Source organism: Idiotropiscis lumnitzeri, chromosome 18, assembly GCF_059441095.1.
Source record: "Idiotropiscis lumnitzeri isolate Australia: NSW breed Sydney's pygmy pipehorse chromosome 18, RoL_Ilum_1.0, whole genome shotgun sequence".
Lineage (NCBI taxonomy): Eukaryota > Metazoa > Chordata > Actinopteri > Syngnathiformes > Syngnathidae > Idiotropiscis > Idiotropiscis lumnitzeri.
The window spans coordinates 6,050,332-6,069,403 of NC_142408.1; the positions used below are offsets into that span (position 1 = coordinate 6,050,332).

At 47.1% G+C, this 19,072-nt stretch overlaps 4 protein-coding genes and 3 non-coding genes across 9 annotated transcripts; all 7 read right to left on the minus strand.

Annotated features, from left to right (window-relative positions):
- Positions 1-2,550: 2,550 nt before the first annotated feature.
- On the minus strand, positions 2,551-5,656 carry nkx6-1 (NK6 homeobox 1). Its single transcript, XM_088281864.1, has 3 exons — positions 4,952-5,656; positions 3,625-3,800; positions 2,551-2,889 (listed from the first exon to the last, which is right to left on the minus strand). The coding sequence occupies exons 1-3, from the start codon at positions 5,547-5,549 to the stop codon at positions 2,611-2,613; spliced, it is 1,053 nt and encodes a 350-aa protein (XP_088137990.1). The 5' UTR covers positions 5,550-5,656; the 3' UTR covers positions 2,551-2,610.
- Positions 5,657-6,953: 1,297 nt separating this feature from the next.
- rpl17 (ribosomal protein L17) lies at positions 6,954-10,150 on the minus strand. Of its 2 annotated transcripts, none has more exons than XM_088282190.1 (7): positions 10,081-10,150; positions 9,604-9,653; positions 9,381-9,421; positions 8,547-8,681; positions 8,274-8,372; positions 7,231-7,422; positions 6,954-7,036 (listed from the first exon to the last, which is right to left on the minus strand). In XM_088282190.1, exons 2-7 carry the CDS (start codon positions 9,641-9,643, stop codon positions 6,989-6,991), a joined length of 555 nt encoding a protein of 184 aa, XP_088138316.1. In that variant the 5' UTR covers positions 9,644-9,653; positions 10,081-10,150; the 3' UTR covers positions 6,954-6,988. The 2 variants fall into 2 exon arrangements, with proteins under 2 accessions (XP_088138316.1, XP_088138315.1); XM_088282189.1 differs by lacking the exon at positions 10,081-10,150 and adding an exon at positions 9,807-9,839.
- Positions 7,114-7,180, minus strand: LOC148319211 (small nucleolar RNA SNORD58). The gene has a single exon (XR_015839841.1). It is a non-coding gene; the product is annotated as a small nucleolar RNA SNORD58 (small nucleolar RNA).
- LOC148319212 (small nucleolar RNA SNORD58) lies at positions 8,433-8,498 on the minus strand. The gene has a single exon (XR_015839840.1). It is a non-coding gene; the product is annotated as a small nucleolar RNA SNORD58 (small nucleolar RNA).
- Positions 9,494-9,560, minus strand: LOC148319213 (small nucleolar RNA SNORD58). Its single transcript, XR_015839842.1, has one exon. It is a non-coding gene; the product is annotated as a small nucleolar RNA SNORD58 (small nucleolar RNA).
- Positions 10,151-10,694: 544 nt separating the features above from the next.
- mfhas1 (multifunctional ROCO family signaling regulator 1) lies at positions 10,695-15,675 on the minus strand. The gene is made up of 3 exons (XM_088281634.1): positions 12,426-15,675; positions 11,366-11,566; positions 10,695-11,114 (listed from the first exon to the last, which is right to left on the minus strand). The coding sequence occupies exons 1-2, from the start codon at positions 15,367-15,369 to the stop codon at positions 11,412-11,414; spliced, it is 3,099 nt and encodes a 1,032-aa protein (XP_088137760.1). The 5' UTR covers positions 15,370-15,675; the 3' UTR covers positions 10,695-11,114; positions 11,366-11,411.
- An 821-nt stretch (positions 15,676-16,496) lies between these two features.
- ppp1r3b (protein phosphatase 1, regulatory subunit 3B) lies at positions 16,497-19,040 on the minus strand. 2 transcript variants are annotated; one of them, XM_088281646.1, is made up of 2 exons: positions 18,391-19,040; positions 16,497-17,464 (listed from the first exon to the last, which is right to left on the minus strand). In XM_088281646.1, exon 2 carries the CDS (start codon positions 17,422-17,424, stop codon positions 16,657-16,659), a length of 768 nt encoding a protein of 255 aa, XP_088137772.1. In that variant the 5' UTR covers positions 17,425-17,464; positions 18,391-19,040; the 3' UTR covers positions 16,497-16,656. The 2 variants fall into 2 exon arrangements, with proteins under 2 accessions (XP_088137772.1, XP_088137773.1); XM_088281647.1 differs by lacking the exon at positions 18,391-19,040 and adding an exon at positions 18,057-18,384.
- Between the last annotated feature and the right edge of the window lie 32 nt (positions 19,041-19,072).

Below are 19,072 nucleotides of genomic sequence, written 5' to 3' on the forward strand. Positions count from 1 at the left end.
CTTCTCTTTCTCCCGCATAGCCATTCATCGATTTATTTGCAGAAGTGAGTTAAGCCGTGACTGCTGTCGGTACCTAATGTGATCGAGATGCAAGTTTGTATCAGGGTAATTGGTGACCTGCGCGCCCGCTTATGACGTCATTCGTTATAATGTTTTTGGTAAAATATTTCTTTCCTTCCATGTTTTCTGTGTTTGTATGTTCCATGTCACTAAATAATAATAATAATAATAATAATAATAAAGGTACATTTACTGCTACTTTTGCAAGGATCATCCTTCGGTGTCTATATCGAAGATGTCACGTGACCATCGCATTCCTTTGCGGATCAGACTGTGGCTAAGGGTCGGAGGAAAAACATGGAAATGTTTTATTAAGAAATATTCCACACTATATACAGACATTATATTCATACAATCTTGCAGCCCGAGTGAGCCACGACATTGTAGCAAGTTCGTCAGGAGAAACGTAAACGTTCCTACGCTCCCCGGGCTCTTCTTTTTTTCTTTTCTCTGAGTATGTTGTACGTATTAATAACTGTATTTAGTTTGATAATGTTAATAAAGTTCACAAAAAAATGCAAATAAAAAAAGCCCCGTGTAAAAAAACACAGAGGAAAAGAAATATATTTGAGAAATACGTGATTAAAGCGAGACGTCATAAGCAGGTGCGCAGGCCACTGATCACATCGAGTACGGACACCAGCAACTAAAAAAAAAAAAAAAACACCAGCAACTCACCGGCTAACGTTATTTTGTTGTGAATCGGGCGAGAGCGGTAATTGACGCGCACGCACTCACAAAGCTGCTGCTTGACTTTTGCCCCCCCCTTTTTTTTAAACCCGCCTCCTTCTCCTCCATGGCAACAAGTCACAACTGTAAAAACATTGTCATCTTAGCATGATGCAAGCATGGGGCCACCAAAAGGTTTGGCTGTCATTTCCGGAATGCCCCCCCTCCACTGACAACGCCCACTTAATGCGTTCCACGGTGTCGGTCGCGTTAGATCGGCGACGTTTTAATAAAAGCCGGGCGTATTTGCATAGAGATGAATTACGGGTGCGGCGCCTTGACGTGACTTTTAAAAGATGATTGAGGGCGTTATTAGGACTACGCTAACAGGTTATTTTAGAGCGCCTGAGAACGCACAAAAGACTGCGCTGACCTTTCATTACTTAGCCCCGCCCCCCGCCGTCCATCAGTCACCGAGAGGCCGAGACCGCCAACGCCGCCGACGCCATCCATCACTTTCACTGCCACGGGGGCGGGGCCAAGTGATCATGTGACAAGATAGACACAAAAGCAACAGTGAAAGCAGATAAGAGCCGGGAGACGCCCACCAGAACCCCCCTCCCCGCCCCACGCCCCCTTACAATGGCCAACAGGTGCCACACAAGCTAACCTCTAACAGGTGGCAACTAAACAAAAGATATTTTACACATCCTCAAAATCAAGTTTTTTAAAACAGAAGAAACAACGTTTTTTTTTGTTTTTGTTTTTTTGGGGTGTGGGGTAATAAATAATTGTAATGACAAACGTATTCATTTCAACAATTTATTTCATCCTAAAAACGTTTTTCTTTCATTACTTTTATTTTTTACAAACGCATTCATGCTTTTGAAAATAAACTGCCCCCAGCCACAAAGAATTTGATCCATCCATTTTTTTTTTGGGATGGAAAAAATTTCATTCAAAATCAAATTGACTTTTTGCAAATTTTGTTAAATTGTCGTTTTGAGTTGTTAATTGAATGCAAACATAATCAATATCAAAATGAAAATGTTGGTTGTTGTATGACTGAAGTTTTGATATCCGCTCAAATTAATGGTTACGAGGTTTTACTTGTCAAACACACTCAAAACATTTTTTCTCAAAACTAAGCGGATGTAGTTTGGAGGATAAAATACGGGGTGCAGGTGACGTCACGTTGAAGTGTTCAAATGGAATTCAAAGCGTTTGAGATCACTTAAGTTGCAGAATATGAAAAAATGCTTTTCATGGCCGTGGCCAGATGACGTCACTAGTGCGTCAAAAACGGCTCAAACTTTCCGTTATTACTGTCATTATTATTATGACCGTCAGTACATGTATTAATTATATTGTTGTTGCTGTTACTTTATTTACAATTAATTTTTTAGGGGGTGCGGATGGCTAAGAATATAAAAATAAATAAAATATACATTTCAGCAAAGTTTTTGTGAGCGTGACGTGGCCCATCGTTTATCACAATCCACCATAACAAATTTTTAATGATTATTTAATAATCTTCCGTAATAATAATAGTAATAATAATGCTTATAATTCGTTATTTTAAATAATTTGGATTTGTCAAATAGGCCCAATGACGATAATAATCATATTTAATTACAATGACGTTAGTTGTAGTAAAGACTTTTTATTGAGTGAAAGTGCTGACGTTACACGAATTAAATTAAATTGAATGACGTGTTGCGCTCATTAAGAATAATTAGCATAATAACAAGAACCATCGTCATAGTAATCATAATAATAATAATAATCATCATCATCATAAAAGAGAGCATGTGTGTTTGTATTTACAGTCCCAAAAGTATTTACAAATCAAACGAAATCAAAACGTTTTTTTTTTGTTTTTTAGGAGGAGGAGGAGGAGGATGAGCCGCCTCGCTCGGGCGCGTGCACGACGACAAGCGCGTGCTTGTGGAGGAGGCCGTTGAGGTGGGAGGGGTCGTGGTGGTGCTGGGGTGTGTGGTCAGGGTCTAAGGGTTTGTCGTAGTCGTCGTCGTCCTCCAAGTCCTCCAAGTCCGTGCTGACCTTTAACCTTTCAGTCTGCGAGTCCTGCTTCTGCTTGGCGGAGGCCATCTCTGCCGCGTGCTTCTTCCGCCATTTTGTGCGGCGGTTCTGGAACCACACCTGGCGCGTGCGCACACACACACGCACGCACACCCGCTTTTTTATTATTATCATCGTCAATATTCAATACAAGGCGTCTTTCAAGTTTAGTCACAAATTGTCAGTTGGAACCAACTCTCCCAAATTCCAAAACAAAATCAGCATCTTACTTTACGTGTTACCATGGGGCAAAAAAGTGCTGATTAATAAGCACACACACACACACACATTTTTTATATATTTATATTTAAATATATATATTTATATTTAAATATATATATTTATATTTAATATATATATATGTATGTGTGTGTGGGGGGGGGTGTCTGTGTGTGTGTTTGTGTGTGGAGTGCGTGTGTGTGTATGTGTGTGTCACATGATCATATTAGGAACTATAATGACTAATATTGCATTAGTATTCATTATTAATATGGATATTATACAGTTTTACAGTATATGATATTATTAAGACACACTTTGACGGTCCCTCCGCGCCATGAAAACGTGACGAACACGCGTGTCACTGTGGTGCATTCACACAATCATAATTCTATCCATCAATAAAACAACGAAAATATATCTTGACGCTTTACTCATATTCCGCAAACACAATATTACTCAAAATGCCATGTTCTTGACATTATGTGATATTGTCAAAGTTTCAGCGTGAGGACGCCCTATGATATTGCATTTCAGTGTTTTTGTTGTTGTTGTTTTGCGCGCGTACGTGCATGTTTGCGTGCGCGTGCCGTTTACCTTGACCTGACTCTCGGTCATCCCCAGAGAAAAAGCGAGTCGAGCTCGTTCGGGTCCCGCCAAATATTTGGTTTGTTCAAAAGTTTTTTCCAGAGCGAAAATTTGCTGTCCGGAGAAAGTTGGTCGAGTGTGTTTGCGCTTGCCGTCTTTGCCGTCCACCACCACGCAACTCTGCTCTGAAACGCAAAACAACAAACAAAAACACACTGCACTCAAATATCGATCATCGTCATCATCATCATCATCATCAGTGCAATATTTGCCATCCACTTAGCTCAACAACATTATTAAGTATGGTAATGGGCGCGCATAAACTTTTGATTTCGTCCAAACAACGTGTGTATATATATATATATATATATATATATATATATATATATATATATATATATATATATATATATATATATATATATATATATATATATATATATATATATATATATATATATATATATATATATATATATATATATATATATATATATGTGTGTGTGTGTATATATATATGATTTTTTTGGGGATCATGAGAATAATTTCCTGCTTTTGTCATGAAATAAGCAGACATTTTTAAACCACGTTGTCATTATCAATATGATGAAGACAATGATGATGATTCATTAACACGTGAACAAATGTTACCGATCATTTTCGTTATTGTCAGTCTCCGCTTGTTGCTCTCCCAGCACAAAGTTTTGCTGTTCAACAAATTGTGACAATGCAGAAACATTTAAAACAGCTATTTTGAACCCCACCTTTTTGACTATTATTATGTCAAATAATCAACATTTGGACAACCTTTCGCAGCCATTATCATTATTTTCGTTTTCTCCTCAAACAAATCAAAATTCCTAACTTAAAAAAAACACACTTTAGCAATTTTCGTCGTTTTATTCCGAGACTAATTATTAATGATCATTATCGCATATGATTTTAAAATAACATTTTGAAATTCATCATCACTTTCTTTTTTTTGCCTCCAGCGGCGCACACGTTTGCCCAAACACATTCATTTGTTTTTAAATCGTTAAAAAAATAATGGCATATAAGTACTTCCAATCTTTATCGTAATTTAGATGAAGACAAAGAACGATTACTATTTACTGACATAATTTAGAATTATACATTATAGTAACTACTTACATTTTTATTATCAGCTTTAGAGAAACACACGATGAAAAAGTAGAAAAGTGTGAGTCATTAATTTCGTCGGAAATTATTCAAATGAGTGTTCAAAATGCTGAAAATATTTATTTAGGCTACCCATAAAAAAAGAAAATAATAATCATCATGATGATGTATAGCGACAAGTAGAGGCAAGACTCACGGGTCGAGCACGCGAAGCGCGCGTCCCTCCAATGCGTTCCCTGCATAACCCCCGGCCAGAAGATGGGGGTCCTGCCAGGCAGCTCGCTCAGGGGCTTGGGGTATCGGACCATAGCGGCGGCGGCGGCGGCTGCAGCAGCGGGCGAAAAGTAGAGTCCGGCCGAGGGCGACTGCGGCGGCGGCGGGCTGAGACTGCCGAAGCGCGGCGGCAGGGCGCTCAGGACCCCCAAGGCAGCCGAGGAAGGGGCCACGCGGGGCCGGTTGAGGATGTCGTTGATGCCGTGGGGCGTCGCAGACGAGCATAGCTGTGGCGAGCCCAGGGCGGACGACTTGAGGCCCGGCGATGCCGCCGCCGCCGCCATACCGCCCGGGTTGGGCGAGGTGGTGGTCGGGGAAGCGCAAGACGAGGCGGCGGCGGGCGCGCCAGCGGACGGCAGCGGGTAGGTTGGGTACTGGGACTGGGACTGGCACCGGGGCCGGGGATTCTGCACGTCGGCTGCCATGCTGTGCAGGGCTGCCAGTGGCGGGGTGAGGCGAGGAGGCGAGAAGCCGCCGAGGCGGCACGAGGCGTCCTGCATCCCGGGAGCCGCCGCGAACATCACCCGCTCCCTGCCTGTGCCGACGACGGGGCCAGAGTCTGTCCGCACCCCAGCCCGCCGCGCGAGCGACCGCCGCGGCTCGGGGTGGGGGTCAAGGGGTGTAGTGGTAAGGTGTGTGGGGTATAGCGTTGCAGGAGAACGCAGTTGAGGAGATGAGGCCTTCAACAAGTTGGGAAAGTGACGTCCTGGAGCCAGCCTGGGGCGGAGGGGCGAGGGGGGGGGCGAGGAGGAGGTTCAACTTCTTCCGCTCCTCCGCGCTGATTGGACCGCCTCCGTGTGACGCCACGCCGTACAATCAACATGATCACCGTCCGCATTTCAAGTCATTAAGCAGCCAAAATAAAAGTCGTCAGCTGATGGCAGGGCGGAAGTTATTATTCAGCTCCAGTCTTTGTCGGGCGGCTAAATGTCATCAAGTCGCTGTTGAGAACACGTTTTAAAATTAAAATCATCAACTGTGTGCAAGTCGAGCTTCCTTCGAAATAAAACTTTGCAAGTTCTTGTAGGACGTACCTCTTTCAAAATAAATTTCACAACAGGACGCGTTACCTTTTAAAGATTCTCTTTCAAACTAAAAGTTAGCATTTAAGGATGAGCTTCCTTCAACATAAAACTTTTCAAGTCATTATGGGATGCTTGCTCCAAAATAAGTCTTCAACTCGTGATAGCATGTTTCCTTCAGAAAGAAAATATTGGATGCCTTTCCAGAAAGTGATATTCAAATTACCTAAAAAAATACACTTGGTTTTCACGGATATTCTTTCAACATGCAAACCAAGATTTCATCGAGTCTTTACAAAGTCATTGAAGGCAAAAGTCACTTTTCAGGTCATTTATTTGAACTGGAGTCTCCCCAGACGACTTTGCGCGAAAAAGACAAACGCTTCTTGAAAAACAAAAATTACATCTTAGAATTCCGCCTTCAAAATAAAACCGCATCGACGTAGTAGACCAACAGCGAGGGGAGTGAAGTAGAGTGGAACAAAAAAAAAGTTGAGCGGAAATCATGTGCTCCGCTCGTTTTTTCGCCATTGATACGGCAGCACCCCTTGGTGTCCTCGCGGCGCCACTGCAACTTTGCAAAACTCCAGTGCTCCTCTATTCTTCGACAGTCTACCGTGACGTCACGTAACCGATTCAAATAGTGGTTCAAGTCACGGGAAAGCACTTTGCATCAGGACAGGTCATCCTTTATTTCGATATCAGAAATCATTCTGATTAGATATTTTTTACGAGGCTTTCCGGTTCCTCATCTCGACCCGGACAAAGTCATCTACGGTCAATTTTTGCATTTTGTCTTGAGGAGCATAGACACTTCGGGCGCTTTTTTTTTTTTTTTGCAACTTTTTTCCCCACCTCTCTAAAATGTTGTGAGATAAAATGTTGGAAATAAAAAGACAAAAATTTGTTGAGAAGGTTTCATATTTTTTAATATCAAGTTATTCGCGTGACATCAACTTCTGTTTCTTCAGCTTCTTCTGGGACACCTGCGCACGCACACAAACACAAACAATGTTAATTAACATGCTGGATGTCATAACTTCATCACGACAGTTGCCGTGGTGTCACTCAGAGCTTTCAAGTGTTTTCATTGGTTGATCCAAAGGTGTCCTAAGTAGTCATCACGGCAACACAACAACGACGCCATTACTTAGCTCCCCCCAATTGAGATTGAACTGACCTTCTTCTTCTGCGCCACCTCCTCCTCGGGCTTGGGGACGATCTGCTCCTTCTCAGTGAGGATCATCTCAATGTGGCACGGCGAGCTCATGTAGGGGTTGATGCGACCGTGGGCGCGGTATGTGCGCCGCCGCATCTTGGGCGCCTTGTTCACCTGGATGTGCTCAATCACCAGCGAGTCCACATCCAGACCCTGCGCGCACACACACACACCTCGTGACATCATTGCCCAGTTTACGACAACCCACGTTCCACAAGTCCAATGAAAATGTCCTCTTGCCATGCTTCATGTCATCCTTCGCTCATCTCCTCACCCATGATGTAGGCCCACCACATGAAAATCCCTCCATAATGACTACAACTCATGTTCTTACGTTGTGCGACGTTATAAAAATGTGTATTGTATACGACTTGCACTATAAAACAAAAATCAACCAACTGGGGCTGGGCGATATGGCTGAAAACTATCGTGACATGTATGTCATATCGGTCGATATGGATATATATCGAATTATATTTTAGTTATTTATTACTATTGAAAATAAAAAAGAGAAAAGGGCTGGATTCCAAATTCTTTTATTTTAAAATGTACAACGCACGTCCGCCTCCCTTGCAACGGAGCTCTCGTGTGCTGGAGCTACGGGCCGTTTCGTCCAGGACGCGTCCGCGGAGGGTGCTCGTTAGCGGCTTCACTGCTCCGTATGCCCGCCTTTGCTCACGAGTATCATACTGTCACAATCTAGTATCAGCCCATGCCTAATCCAAAGATTGGAGTCACTTACGCTCAAATAAGATCTGAAGTCGCTTTAAGAGTCAAGTAGCTGCTCAAGTAATGGCATCTGAAGACGCCAAATGCAAGTCAACTCACTCCAAAGTGACGACTGCAGTGATCCAAAGTGAACGGAAACCTAGCAAGTAACTAACAACTCACAGCGCTCAACATATCAAGCCTTTGAGGGATTTCAAGTTGACCGAGATAGCTTCTGGACTGTGCACCCAAAAATGAGTTGATTGGCAATGTTCGCTGTTGCCACAGCAACCAACCTTGAGCTCAGCATTGCTCTCAGCGTTCTTAAGCATGTGCAGGAGGAACTCGGCGCTCTTCTTGGGCCAGCGGCCTTGCGTCCAGCCAAACTGTTTGGCCTAAAAAAGAAAAGTCATGAGACCTCAACACTCGCTCGGCTACACGTGCGTGGACGGGCGGCCGCTCAGACCAGAGTTTTGTTTCATGGTGAATCCAAAGGTGTCCTAAGAAGGTCATCATAGTGGCCGCCATCGCTGCGTATGCCCCGCCCCCAAGCTCTCCCACTCACTCACCTGAGCGCACCTGCCCACGCCGCCGTTGTATCGTCGGAATGGGACGCACTGATGCTTGACCACAACATCCCGCAGGTACTTGTTGGCCTTGCGGATGTGCATGCCTTTGATGGCCTGAGCGGTCTCACGCGTGTTCTGCAACACGTTACAAAAAGTCACAAGAAATTCACAACAAAGCTAACATTTGTTTTGCAGCAATTCGGAAACGGCCTTTGGAAAATCTGCGATGATTATTGCGCCAAATGCCAAACAGTAAGGACAGGTGGACATCCATTGCAATTTGCAGGACGTTTGAGCACAAGAACCGCAGGCAATGTTAACAGAAACACAAGCCACGCCGATAAACAAAACAGCTGATATGACCAGGCTCTCTCTCTCTATATATATTCTTTTATCAATCATCAAATTAATCAACTGATCAAGAAATAATTAGGAGAGTTTGATTTACGGAATATTGTTAAATTATGCCGGATAGGTTCATTTAATTTTGTAGTTTGAAAATCCAATAATGAAAAATTAACCACCGTCCACTACGCGAGCTACAGCCTGGGGTGCGGAAAAGGGGGAAATAAGGAGTGGGATTGTAGGGGCCCATGATCGACAGGGGCCCACAAGGGTGCCTAATAAAATTTGAATCCTAACAAAATATCAATAAAATGCACCATTTTATGTGAATCTGTATCAAAATTTTCATTTCGTTGGGGAGGAGCCCAAAATCCCCACCAATGCCCCTGGCTACAGCCGAAATTAAGATAAGAACTTTTTTTTTTTGTCGTCCAGTCCTGTGATATGGTAATTCTTTACATGAGGTCAATGTCTGGGGGTGGGGGTTACCTTGAAGTGGACGCGCAGGTTGGAGCCTCTCGACTTGCATGCTGGAAGACAAAAGTTGCTGTGAAAAAGGCGATTTGTTTTATTTTGAAAGTATGCAGGCTAATTGTTTGGAAGGCGCTCAGTCATCATCGGTTGATTTCATGGGAATTCCAAAGGTGTCCTAAGTTGTCATCAGCGAGCCGTCTCACTCATTACAAAACAAACTTTTTGGGGCAATACTCACACTTTGTAGGGTTCTCGGGGTCAAGAGAGTAGCGGACCATTTTGAGACTTCTGCAAGAAAAGGTGCGGAGGGGGAAAGCGTCAAACACTTCCGCTCTCCACTTAGCAGCATTTAGCTTATCGCGCCGGCGAACTACTTTCGCCGTCGTGACAAACGTTTCACCACAAGAGTAACAAATCAGGTAGCAAGGTTAACTTGCTCACATGTTTTTTTGTTCACATGCTAACATGCTTTGACCGACCGCTCAGCGGTTACGTGGAACGAAATGAATCCGGTGCGGACGCAGCCAACATGGCGGCCCTTGACGAGAAATGCTCACTTTACAGCCCCAAGTGCGACATTTCACAAAACTGACAACGCTAACTGGCGCTTTCTCGTGTTGCGAACAAATCGATGTCGTTTGCGAGGCCGGATTGAGGCAATTTGGAGAAGATTGTAGATGGATTCCGTGACAGCGGGTTGGAGTGTCGTCCTTACCGAAAAGGCCGCGACGTAAAGAGGAAGAGGCGGAGTCACAAGCAGGGCTCTTGTGAGCCACCTAATTGTCAGCGGACCCTGGTGGCCGGAGGACAACGCGACTTACAACTTCTTTGAATATTTCTTCTGGCTAAAATAAATAACTTGTTTTAAAATAGGATATGAGTCGATACGTTTGTATTAAACATGTAATGCCTTAATATGCCATAATGTACTGGCAAGCGATTAAATATTTTTACCCATTAATTGAAACGAATCACATTAATCTAATTATTGTGAACATAAAACAAACACATATTTACTTGGATAATATCTTGGAATTGATGTAAAACCACCAAATATTAAGTATATTTTAATTGAAACACTGTTCTAATAGCTTTCTTTGACCCTTGAATACAATCTAACGGTGTCATCTTTACAGCCATATTTGTTTGAAACAATTCTCCAAACTTCTACAGTCCATTTGGTTGTGCCCACAAGCACCAACACCCCAGCAGTGTTGGTTTGCAAGGCACAGTTTTGTTCTGAGATGAAGTGCTTACGATGTACACCTACATTATATTTTTTCCCATAATTGTGATATGTAGAGAAAAAGACAACAATTTAAATGGTAATTGACTGATTTCTTTCTTTGTTGGTGTTTTATTCAGGCGCTTCTCTTCGCGTTGTATAGAAAAATAAAGGTTTTATTTACATGAAAAAGGCAAGTCGCAGTTTGATGATGTCATCCATCAGGCAACACAGGAGTCTATGTAAAATGTTGACTCCGGACACACACAAAGTCAAATATAACTCAAATGATTGCAACTTTGCTTATCTTTGGACAAAATTGTGATGAGTGATTGACTGATTGATCAATCAATTGAGGGCTAGCTGAAGAATAAATAGTCACATTGCATTGTCAGGCGTGTCCACCCCCATCAAGTCCGCCCGGAAAGGACCAATCAAATCCAAGTGTGTTTTCAGCAGTTCAACACTCTCACGTTACGTTCCTGAGAAAGCGGCCACAAGCTCTTCCCTGCAGAAACAACAACCTAAAAGCGACACAAAATCAACATGTAAGAAAGTACATGCGAGCAAACACGCTATTAGCATTCTGGTAAACAAACATGACGTTACCGATGCTAGCGAAGGTGCAAACAATTTTATTTACTCCTTTAGAGAAAATGTTTTGTTACATTTGTTGTTTTAATATTGTTTTTTTTTGTTTCAATCGGCATTAAAATGTATCAGCTAATGCTAACAGCATTGCAGCTGGCATCGCTAAGTAACATGCAAACTGTACCGGCGTGTGTCAGGCAAGATGCGGGGTCTCTTGGGTACCGGCTGGGTCACTTTTGGCCAATCATGGCAGGCGTGGGCGTGGTCGGAGGCGTGTCTGTGGGCGTGGGCGGGTAGACCAAAGCCACGTTGACTCGCTCGGAAGAATTCTTGGGACACGTCAGCTCACTCACTCCTTCGGGACGTCGCTGGGACAGAAGCTCTCCTGAAATGTGCACACACGGCATCATAAAGTGTGAATGTGCATATGTGTAGTGTGTGTGCGCGCGCGTTTGCCTGCATATCCGCGTGTGCTCTGAATGTGGTTGTGTGTGAATTTCTCTGTGTAGGCGTGAGGGGGTGTTTGTGTTTAGGCAAGGGTGTGCGTATTTCTGCTCGTGTGTGTGAGCAACCTGTCTGACGATCAACACAACGGGTGCCAATCCTCACATGACCTCATTAGACGCCATGGCACTTACAGTGGGCGTGGTCAGGGCAGTCACATGAGCCGCATCGTAACACATTAAAAAAATGGGTGTGCACGTGGGTGCACGTGACATGTAAATCCAGTGTGTGTGTGCGTCGGGGATATCAAGGCACGTTGCTGTAACAGGATTGACTTGCCATCAACGACACGTGGCAACTATTTGTTGTTGTTGTCACTCATGTCGTTTCCAGTGGCTGTAAAAAGTCGACAACGTTGTTGAAATGCCGTTTTTGTCCAAAATGAAACAAATGAGGAAAAACATATCAAAATTTCTTCCAACCTCATTGAGGGTTCCTCAAATAAAGCACTGCGGTGCAAACCAGGGTTCGAAGAATTTTTCATTAGAACTTTTTTTTCCAATTCAAGTATTCATTTGTTTTTGATTAAGTTTGTCAGTATTTGCTAGATTTTTTTTCTCCAATCCTTTTTTTTCTGCGAGCTATGAAAGAACTGTATCACGGATGCCTAGAACTTTGTGAATCATTTCAAGTTTTGCTCACAAAAACAAAAAAAAAAGGAGGAAAAGTAACTTTTTGGGAATAGTAAACGCGTTGCTCTTCATCGAGTATTATCATCAGTAGCGTTATTCGGTTCTTACCGGGGAAGGCGTGTGGGCTGCCCGAGCCTCTTCGCAGGCACTTAGCACAGAGGACGTGCTTGTGGTAGTGCAGACCGGGCCAGTCCTCGAGGAGGGCGTCCAGCTCGCGCAGCAGCGGCGTGACGGCCTGCCACGCCGTCCACATGTCGGGGAGCGCGGCGAGGCTGCTGATCGACAGCGTCCCGCCCTGCAGCCTCCCGGCCGAGGGCCGGTGACTGATGACCACCGGGACTTTTCCTCGGTACGCCCGGATACGGCGCCGTCCGTCCGACCTTTGCACCACGTGGTCGTTGATACGCGCAGCAAAGCGGGCGAAGAGCCCGGGCGGGAACAGGAAGGGGAAGCTGTAACGAATCTCCAGCTGCTCCGCCGCGAAAGGCGGACTCTGCGGCGCCCAGCCCCTTTTGGCTTCCATCTCAGGGCTCCCGTTGGCTTCCATCTCAAAGCCGCCGTCGGGTTCAATCTCACAGCTCCCATCGGCTTCCGCTTCCTCGACGTGCCCGGGAAACTTGTACCAGAGGTCGGTGCCGCCTTTCAAGAGCTTGCCACCGCGGGGTTTGTTGACGCAGTAGCAGACGCCCATCTTGTCCAGGAGCTCCAAGATCATGTCCACGTCCCGTTGCGTCTGGACGAGAGGGCGCAGCAGCTGGAGGATGGCGGAGGATGGCAGGAGGCCATGGCGATGGAAAGCATCCAGGTGACGCTGCATCTGGGCCGGCATGAGCTTCTCACCTTCCCCGTCAACCTCCCGGGCCTGGCCCCCCGCCGCCGCTGCGCCCATCACAGCCGAGAAGGTATTGAGGATAGCGAGGAAGCGCGGCGGCTTGTGAAAGATGTAGTCCTGAAGGGCGGGGCTGTCCTCCAAGTGCAGCAGTGTCCCGCTCCGGTGCAGGTAGGACAAGGCGCTTTGCAGACGCTCCTCTGTCAGCCCTGCCTGGTGGCCCAGACGGGCTGAGTCCCACCGGGTCAACCATAACTTTTCCGATTTGAGGTGCAGCTCCTCCAATGTCCGCCAGGACCTGGGCAACACCCGGTGCAGGTTGGGGAAGATGTCGGGGTGCTGGGCCACAGACGCCAGTTTGTCTCTGAGGCGGCGGATGTCAGTCCGGTCGGTCCGCACGCAGTTGACGCTCAGCAAGGGCGACAGAATCTGCAGGCGCTGGCCCAGAAGAGTCCGCAGACGGGCCTTCTTCTGGCGCAGGTTTGTGTCAGAGACGGCGTAGAAAGTGGCGTGAGGGCGAGAGGCGCGCACGCTGTAGCCCTGCTGCAACGCCTCCTCTACCTTCAGTGCCAAGCTCCGAAGAACCTGGACGTCCCTCCTCAGCTGCAGGCCCACCTGACAATGGATGTCCAGCTTCTTCTCCTCCAGCTCCGCGTCCCCGCACTGGTCGGCGTGCGTGCCCACCAGCAGCACCACAGCTTGGGGCACCTTAGCGCCGAGCAGGTGTAGGAAGTAGCCCACGTGGGTGTAGAAGTTGCACGGAGAGTAGGCCTGGAGATTGACCACCAGGATGTAGAGCGCCGCAGGGGACAAGAAGAAGTGCTTGACCATGTCCAGGTTCTGCTTTCCGGACAAGTCGTACACAAGGAAGGCCAGGCCGCCCTCGGCTGCCCAGCTGGCAACTTGGATTCCTTCGCTTACGTGGACGTCTTTGCTGCCGCTCAGCAAGCTCTGCCGCAATTGCGTCTTCCCAGCGTCCTTCAGTCCGACCAGGACCAGTTTGAGTCTGGGCCTGGCTTTGAGCTGCCAGTGTGCTGAGTCCTGCTGATAGGCGGCGATGTGCGGGATTCCTTTCATGCACACCTCGTACGGAGGCTGGACCAGCGGGTTGTCCTTTACCTTCCAGATGTTCACCTTAGACAGCTTTCCAAAGTGGTCAGGAAGAACGGCGATTTGATTCCCCTGGAGAACCAGCTCCTCCAGTTTCACCAGGTCCACCAATGAATCTGGCAGGTAAGCGATGTCATTGTTGTCCAGCCAAAGATTTGCCAGGTTCTGCAAGCGCCCAATTTCCTGAGGAACCCGAGTCAGTTTGTTCCGGCTCAAGTAGAGTTCCTCCAACCTCGAAATGTCCAGAAGAACCTCAGGGAAGTCCGTGAGCTGGTTGGAGGACAAGTTGACCATTTTGAGAGTTTGCAGGCTGCCAAAAGCATGCGGAAGCATAGCCAGGTGGTTTCCGTCCAGCATCAGGCTCTCCAGGTTCTGCAGGTGGCAAAAGCTGTCGGGTAAGAACCTCAAGTGAAGGCTGCTCAGCCACAATATCTTGATGCTCTTCAGCTTCACCACATCCTCTGGCAAAACTTCAAACTTGTTCCCCGAGCAGTCCAGCTCCTCCAAGTCGGCCAGCGCCAGGATTTCAGGAGGGAACCTGCTCAGTTTGTTGTGGTCCACGTCCAGCGTGCGCAGCCTGGCGAGGCCACAGAAGGACGCAGGCATGTCGTGAAGGTCGTTGAAGCTGACGTCCAGTTCCTCCAGAAGCTCCAAAGCAGCGATGTGCTCAGGTAGCTGCTGGATGCTGTTGTGACTGACGCTCAGTTTCTTCAGCGTGCTCAGCCGGCCCAGGCCTTCCGCCACGGCGCGGAGTCGGTTGTGGCTCAGGTCCAACTCCACCAGCTGCCTCAGCTCGAACACTGCGCACGGCACGGTGGAGAAGTGGTTCCTGCGGAGCACCAGCACGCGCAGGTTGTTGAGACTGGACGCCAGGCCTTCGGGCAACTCCTGCAGGAGGTGGTTGCCCAGGTTCAGGGCCTCCACGTGGGACAGGTCCGCGTCTTTGGGGTAGGGGGGGAGCTGGCGCAGGTCGCTGCGCAGCTTCCTCGAGCGGAGGGCGGCGTCCCGCCACAGCTGGGCGGCCTTCACATTGTTCTCCAGGGGGGGCTGCCCTGCTTCTCGCCTCTGCTCCCCCTCCCCCCACTCCTTGTTTTTTTCATTCGGAGTCCTCATGAGTCGCCCCTCATCTCGCGAACGGCCTGCTGGCGGCGAACTGGGACGCCTAGACCTAGAAGGAGGCGGGGCTTCATGGCCGCCGAGGCGCTGACGCTTGGCGGTATACCGCGGTCACAGTCACGGAAGGAGAAAAAGGAAACGGAGAAAAACGAAGCTGGGGGGCCACGTCGGCATGGCAGGGCAGGGGGGCGATCAAGACACGCTCCTGTTTGGACACTCTTCCTCTTCTTCTCCTCCGTCTCTCTTCCTGCTGCTGCGGAGAAAGTGAGGAAGTCGACGTCATCAAACCCCGCCCAGCCCCGCCTGCAGAAGGAGGGGACAGAGAAAGTCTACTTCCTGTTTACAGATTTGGATTCTTCAGTCATTACTTTTCATCCTTGATATGTATGGTGAGGAAAAACGCTGTGAAATTGCGAAGGTTAGCAGAGGAGTTGAAGCTTGCTGAATTAGCGCTCCCCTTTTTCTTTTTTTATTTTATCTAACTGTGATTATTTGTTTATATATACATATATATATATATATCGTGGTAAGGATAATAATGCACGTCAGGTGTCATCGACGTCTTGACGTGGAAAAATAATGTAAACCGACATATACTGTAATATAGACTTCATACCCTTTAACATTAGCAGGCAGTTTAAAATCTACAGTAGTTTACTTCCGGTTCAAGCAGTTTTGTTTTGTTTTTTTTCTCCATTTTGGACTTTTTTGGACGCATTGCATATTTTCTTTGTAACATAAAACGTAAAAATGATCACAAAAATATCACGCGTATACTTTTGATGCATTTGATGAAAAATAAGTGTTAAAAACGTTCGACCCTTATTCCAACGAATGCAATTATGTAATAATGGACCCGTTGGAAAACAGCTTTATGTGATTTACTGCATCCCTCTAGTGGCCTACGTGCGTCACTGCAGAGCAAAAGTAGGTCGACCAGGAGGTGACGTCACGTCAACGTCTTGGAGTTCATTCCTACGCGAGAAGTTGAAATGGATTGTTTTTCATCAAGTAAAAGCAATGATAAAGAAAATATAAGCGTGGGTAATAATCCAGTGGTCACATGACTTCCTCTTTGTCACATTTTTGTCTTTATTATCAAGAAAAGCCTTTCATTCACTTAAAACAGTCAACACGTTTTATTTAAAAGACCACACGAGTGTCACGTGATGATATCACCTAGCAGCATTTTCTTTATCAATTCATCAGCGTTTGTTCTTCACTGCGAAAACCATGTCGACGAACCTCCACCCTTCCGCTCAGTTTGCGGCCCGGCCCCTCCCTTCAGTAGTACGGACCCAAGTTCTCGTATCCGGCGTAGCCGGGCCACTCGGGGAGGATTCCGTGTCCGCAGGTGAGGCCACCAAAGGAAATGTTTGAGTGGAACAGGCGGTCGCCGTCCCGGCGCCGCTTGTCCTTGGCCCAGAGGATGCGGTAATTGTGCCCGTGGTTGCTGTCCCAGTACTCGGCGCTGGCCACCTGGTAGCAGACGGCAAACTCAATGTGGCGGCGGGGGGGCAGCAGCCGCGGCAGGGCCAGGCTGAAGGAGAAGGTGTCACCGTACGCGCTCGGGTATGAGTCCTTGATGTACGTGCACTCCACGTCCGAGTGGCTCTCCCACGAGTCGAAGGTGACTCGCAGCCGCACGTGCTTGGCGAAGGACAAGTTCTTCACCTTGACCGTGCCCGCAAGCGTGCGCTCCTTCAGCACGCAGTTCTCCAGGCACACACACTTCCTGTCCAGAGTCTGGCGGAACAGGACGTAGTCAGACACCGGCTGGGTGAAGTCAAGGACCAGCTCGTCGTCGTCGTCGTCCTGGTTGGCCGGCGAGAGCCGGACGCTGGCGGGAATGTGGATGGCATCCTTGAACTGGGAAAACACCTTGACCATGGTGAGGGGGAGGCCTCGGTGGTCCGCGAAGGTCACTTGCTTCTTGGTCTTCTTGGAGGCATGCTCGTGGCAGTGGGAGGCGGGGCACCGGTCTTGGGGGTTGTTTCGGCTAGCAAAGTCCTCCTGGGACAGGAAGAGCGGCAGCGTTATGTCCGTCGGCATGTTGACAGCACGTCGCCTAGCGCGTTAGCTCAGCATCTTCCTGAGGAACAAACAGAGGGCAAAAACAACTTTGCTGCAATAACGTTAATTAAAACCACAAGGGGGACATTTTCATCCTTTGTGCAGTAATAGTGGAAGCAGGAAATTATTAATAAATTTGATCGTTTTCGCTTACGATAATAACCCAGTGTAGGACAAAGTTAGGAAAGGGGACAGTCTAAAACACTATTTGGAAAGAAAAAATAAGTTTCCCGTCTACTAATGATGGCAAACTGAGATCAATCGTCACCAAAATTCAGGCGCGCAACTCTACTCATGCCCACTTGTAGCTCTGAAAATGCTAATACTGAATAAATAATAATCATTTGCTCAATATTGGGGATTTTATGCACATTAACAGACGTTTTCCCCGCCATAAAAAAGCTTCATTCGCGTCTGAATAATGCCCGAAATCTGCGTTCAATCTTCACGTTGACAGCTTCTGTAAAATGTTAAAACGACGTACTGCCCAATATATAATGGACATTAAAATATTGAGTCGATCGTTTGAATATTTGCCAAGGTTGAAGTGGGCATAAACACAGTTGTCTGTATACATTTTGTTGATGATCGATGACATATTCTACACTTACGTTTGGCCTATTAGACTGTCCCTGGGAAAGTTTGAAAGGGGAACTCAATCCTCAGTCAAATCTCGACTCCCATCGCTTCATATTTCTCACAAGAATGAAATACGTGTAAGGTGCAGAGTCGCCTTGAAAAAGGTCCGTCGGATCTTGCTGCTCTCGTGCCAATTCATCTTTGGAATTCGACTCACAAGCACACTTGCACAACGTTCAAGTGTCGGCCAGCCCAAACAAACGAATAGGAGTCACTTGACCTCGAGTGACCTCGCGTCCACGATCTCCCGAAGGCACAAGTCAAGCGCACGCATGTCGTCAAAGTGTGACAAAAGTGCAGTTTTACCTGCGTCGGGTGCGTGCGCCCGTACGTCCACTTAGGCCAAACGTCCTCTGCTCGGATGCCGCAGGGACTCGCAGGGCCGCTCCCACCCGACTCTTTCCAGACACTCGGGCGCCACGTGGACAGCCCAGAGCGACCAATCGCGAGAAGCCCGTAGGTGGGTGATCGTGACGTCACACCACCTGCTCCTCGAAGGGTCAAAGGTGGAGAGAAAAGAAACCTCAGCGAGGAGTTTTGGAGGCCACGAAAACAGGGCTGCCTGTTGTGGATGTTTCCCTCCTCATTGGAATGATTAGTAAGCTGTGAAGAAGCCTGAAAAATGATCCTGATCACTTGAATCAGGTGTGCTGCATGAGGGACACATCAAAAACCTGCCGAACAGTGTTTTTTGAGGACCGGGTTTTTGACAACCCTGTGCATTGCCCCCCCACTTGAAATTCAGTGAGATTAAATGGAGCCTGTTGAAGTGTTCCGTAGAAAGTGAATCACTAAATGGTACAGAAGAAAGGCGCTGTTGAAATATTGGAGCAGTTCGTTGTGCAGACAAGTGGTCAATATTTGCACGCAGGTTGAAGTTCAAGAGAAGAAGGTCCACATGTTGTACACGCCACCGTCCTTGAATGCACCGCCCACCGGCTGCTTAAACGGCGTCAATCATTAATCGAAGCCTGATTAAGTCACGTGG

Bases quoted from the DNA above. Each gene is read 5' to 3' on its own strand.
- nkx6-1 (XM_088281864.1), bottom strand. From the start codon at position 5,549: ATGTTCGCGGCGGCTCCCGGGATGCAGGACGCCTCGTGCCGCCTCGGC. The intron at 3,801-4,951 runs GTGAGTCTTGCC...TTTGCGTTTCAG, and splicing joins GCGCTTCGCGTGCTCGACCC to AGCAGAGTTGCGTGGTGGTG. The intron at 2,890-3,624 runs GTAAACGGCACG...CGCACGCGCCAG, and splicing joins TGACCGAGAGTCAGGTCAAG to GTGTGGTTCCAGAACCGCCG.
- mfhas1 (XM_088281634.1), bottom strand. From the start codon at position 15,369: ATGAGGACTCCGAATGAAAAAAACAAGGAGTGGGGGGAGGGGGAGCAG. The intron at 11,567-12,425 runs GTAAGAACCGAA...TGCACATTTCAG, and splicing joins CAGCCCACACGCCTTCCCCG to GAGAGCTTCTGTCCCAGCGA.
- ppp1r3b (XM_088281646.1), bottom strand. From the start codon at position 17,424: ATGCCGACGGACATAACGCTGCCGCTCTTCCTGTCCCAGGAGGACTTT.
- rpl17 (XM_088282189.1), bottom strand. From the start codon at position 9,832: ATGTTAGCATGTGAACAAAAAAACAT. The intron at 9,654-9,806 runs GTGAGCAAGTTA...CTTTTCTTGCAG, and splicing joins GCATGTGAACAAAAAAACAT to AAGTCTCAAAATGGTCCGCT. The intron at 7,037-7,230 runs GTCAGTTCAATC...GTGCGTGCGCAG, and splicing joins AGGTGGCGCAGAAGAAGAAG to GTGTCCCAGAAGAAGCTGAA.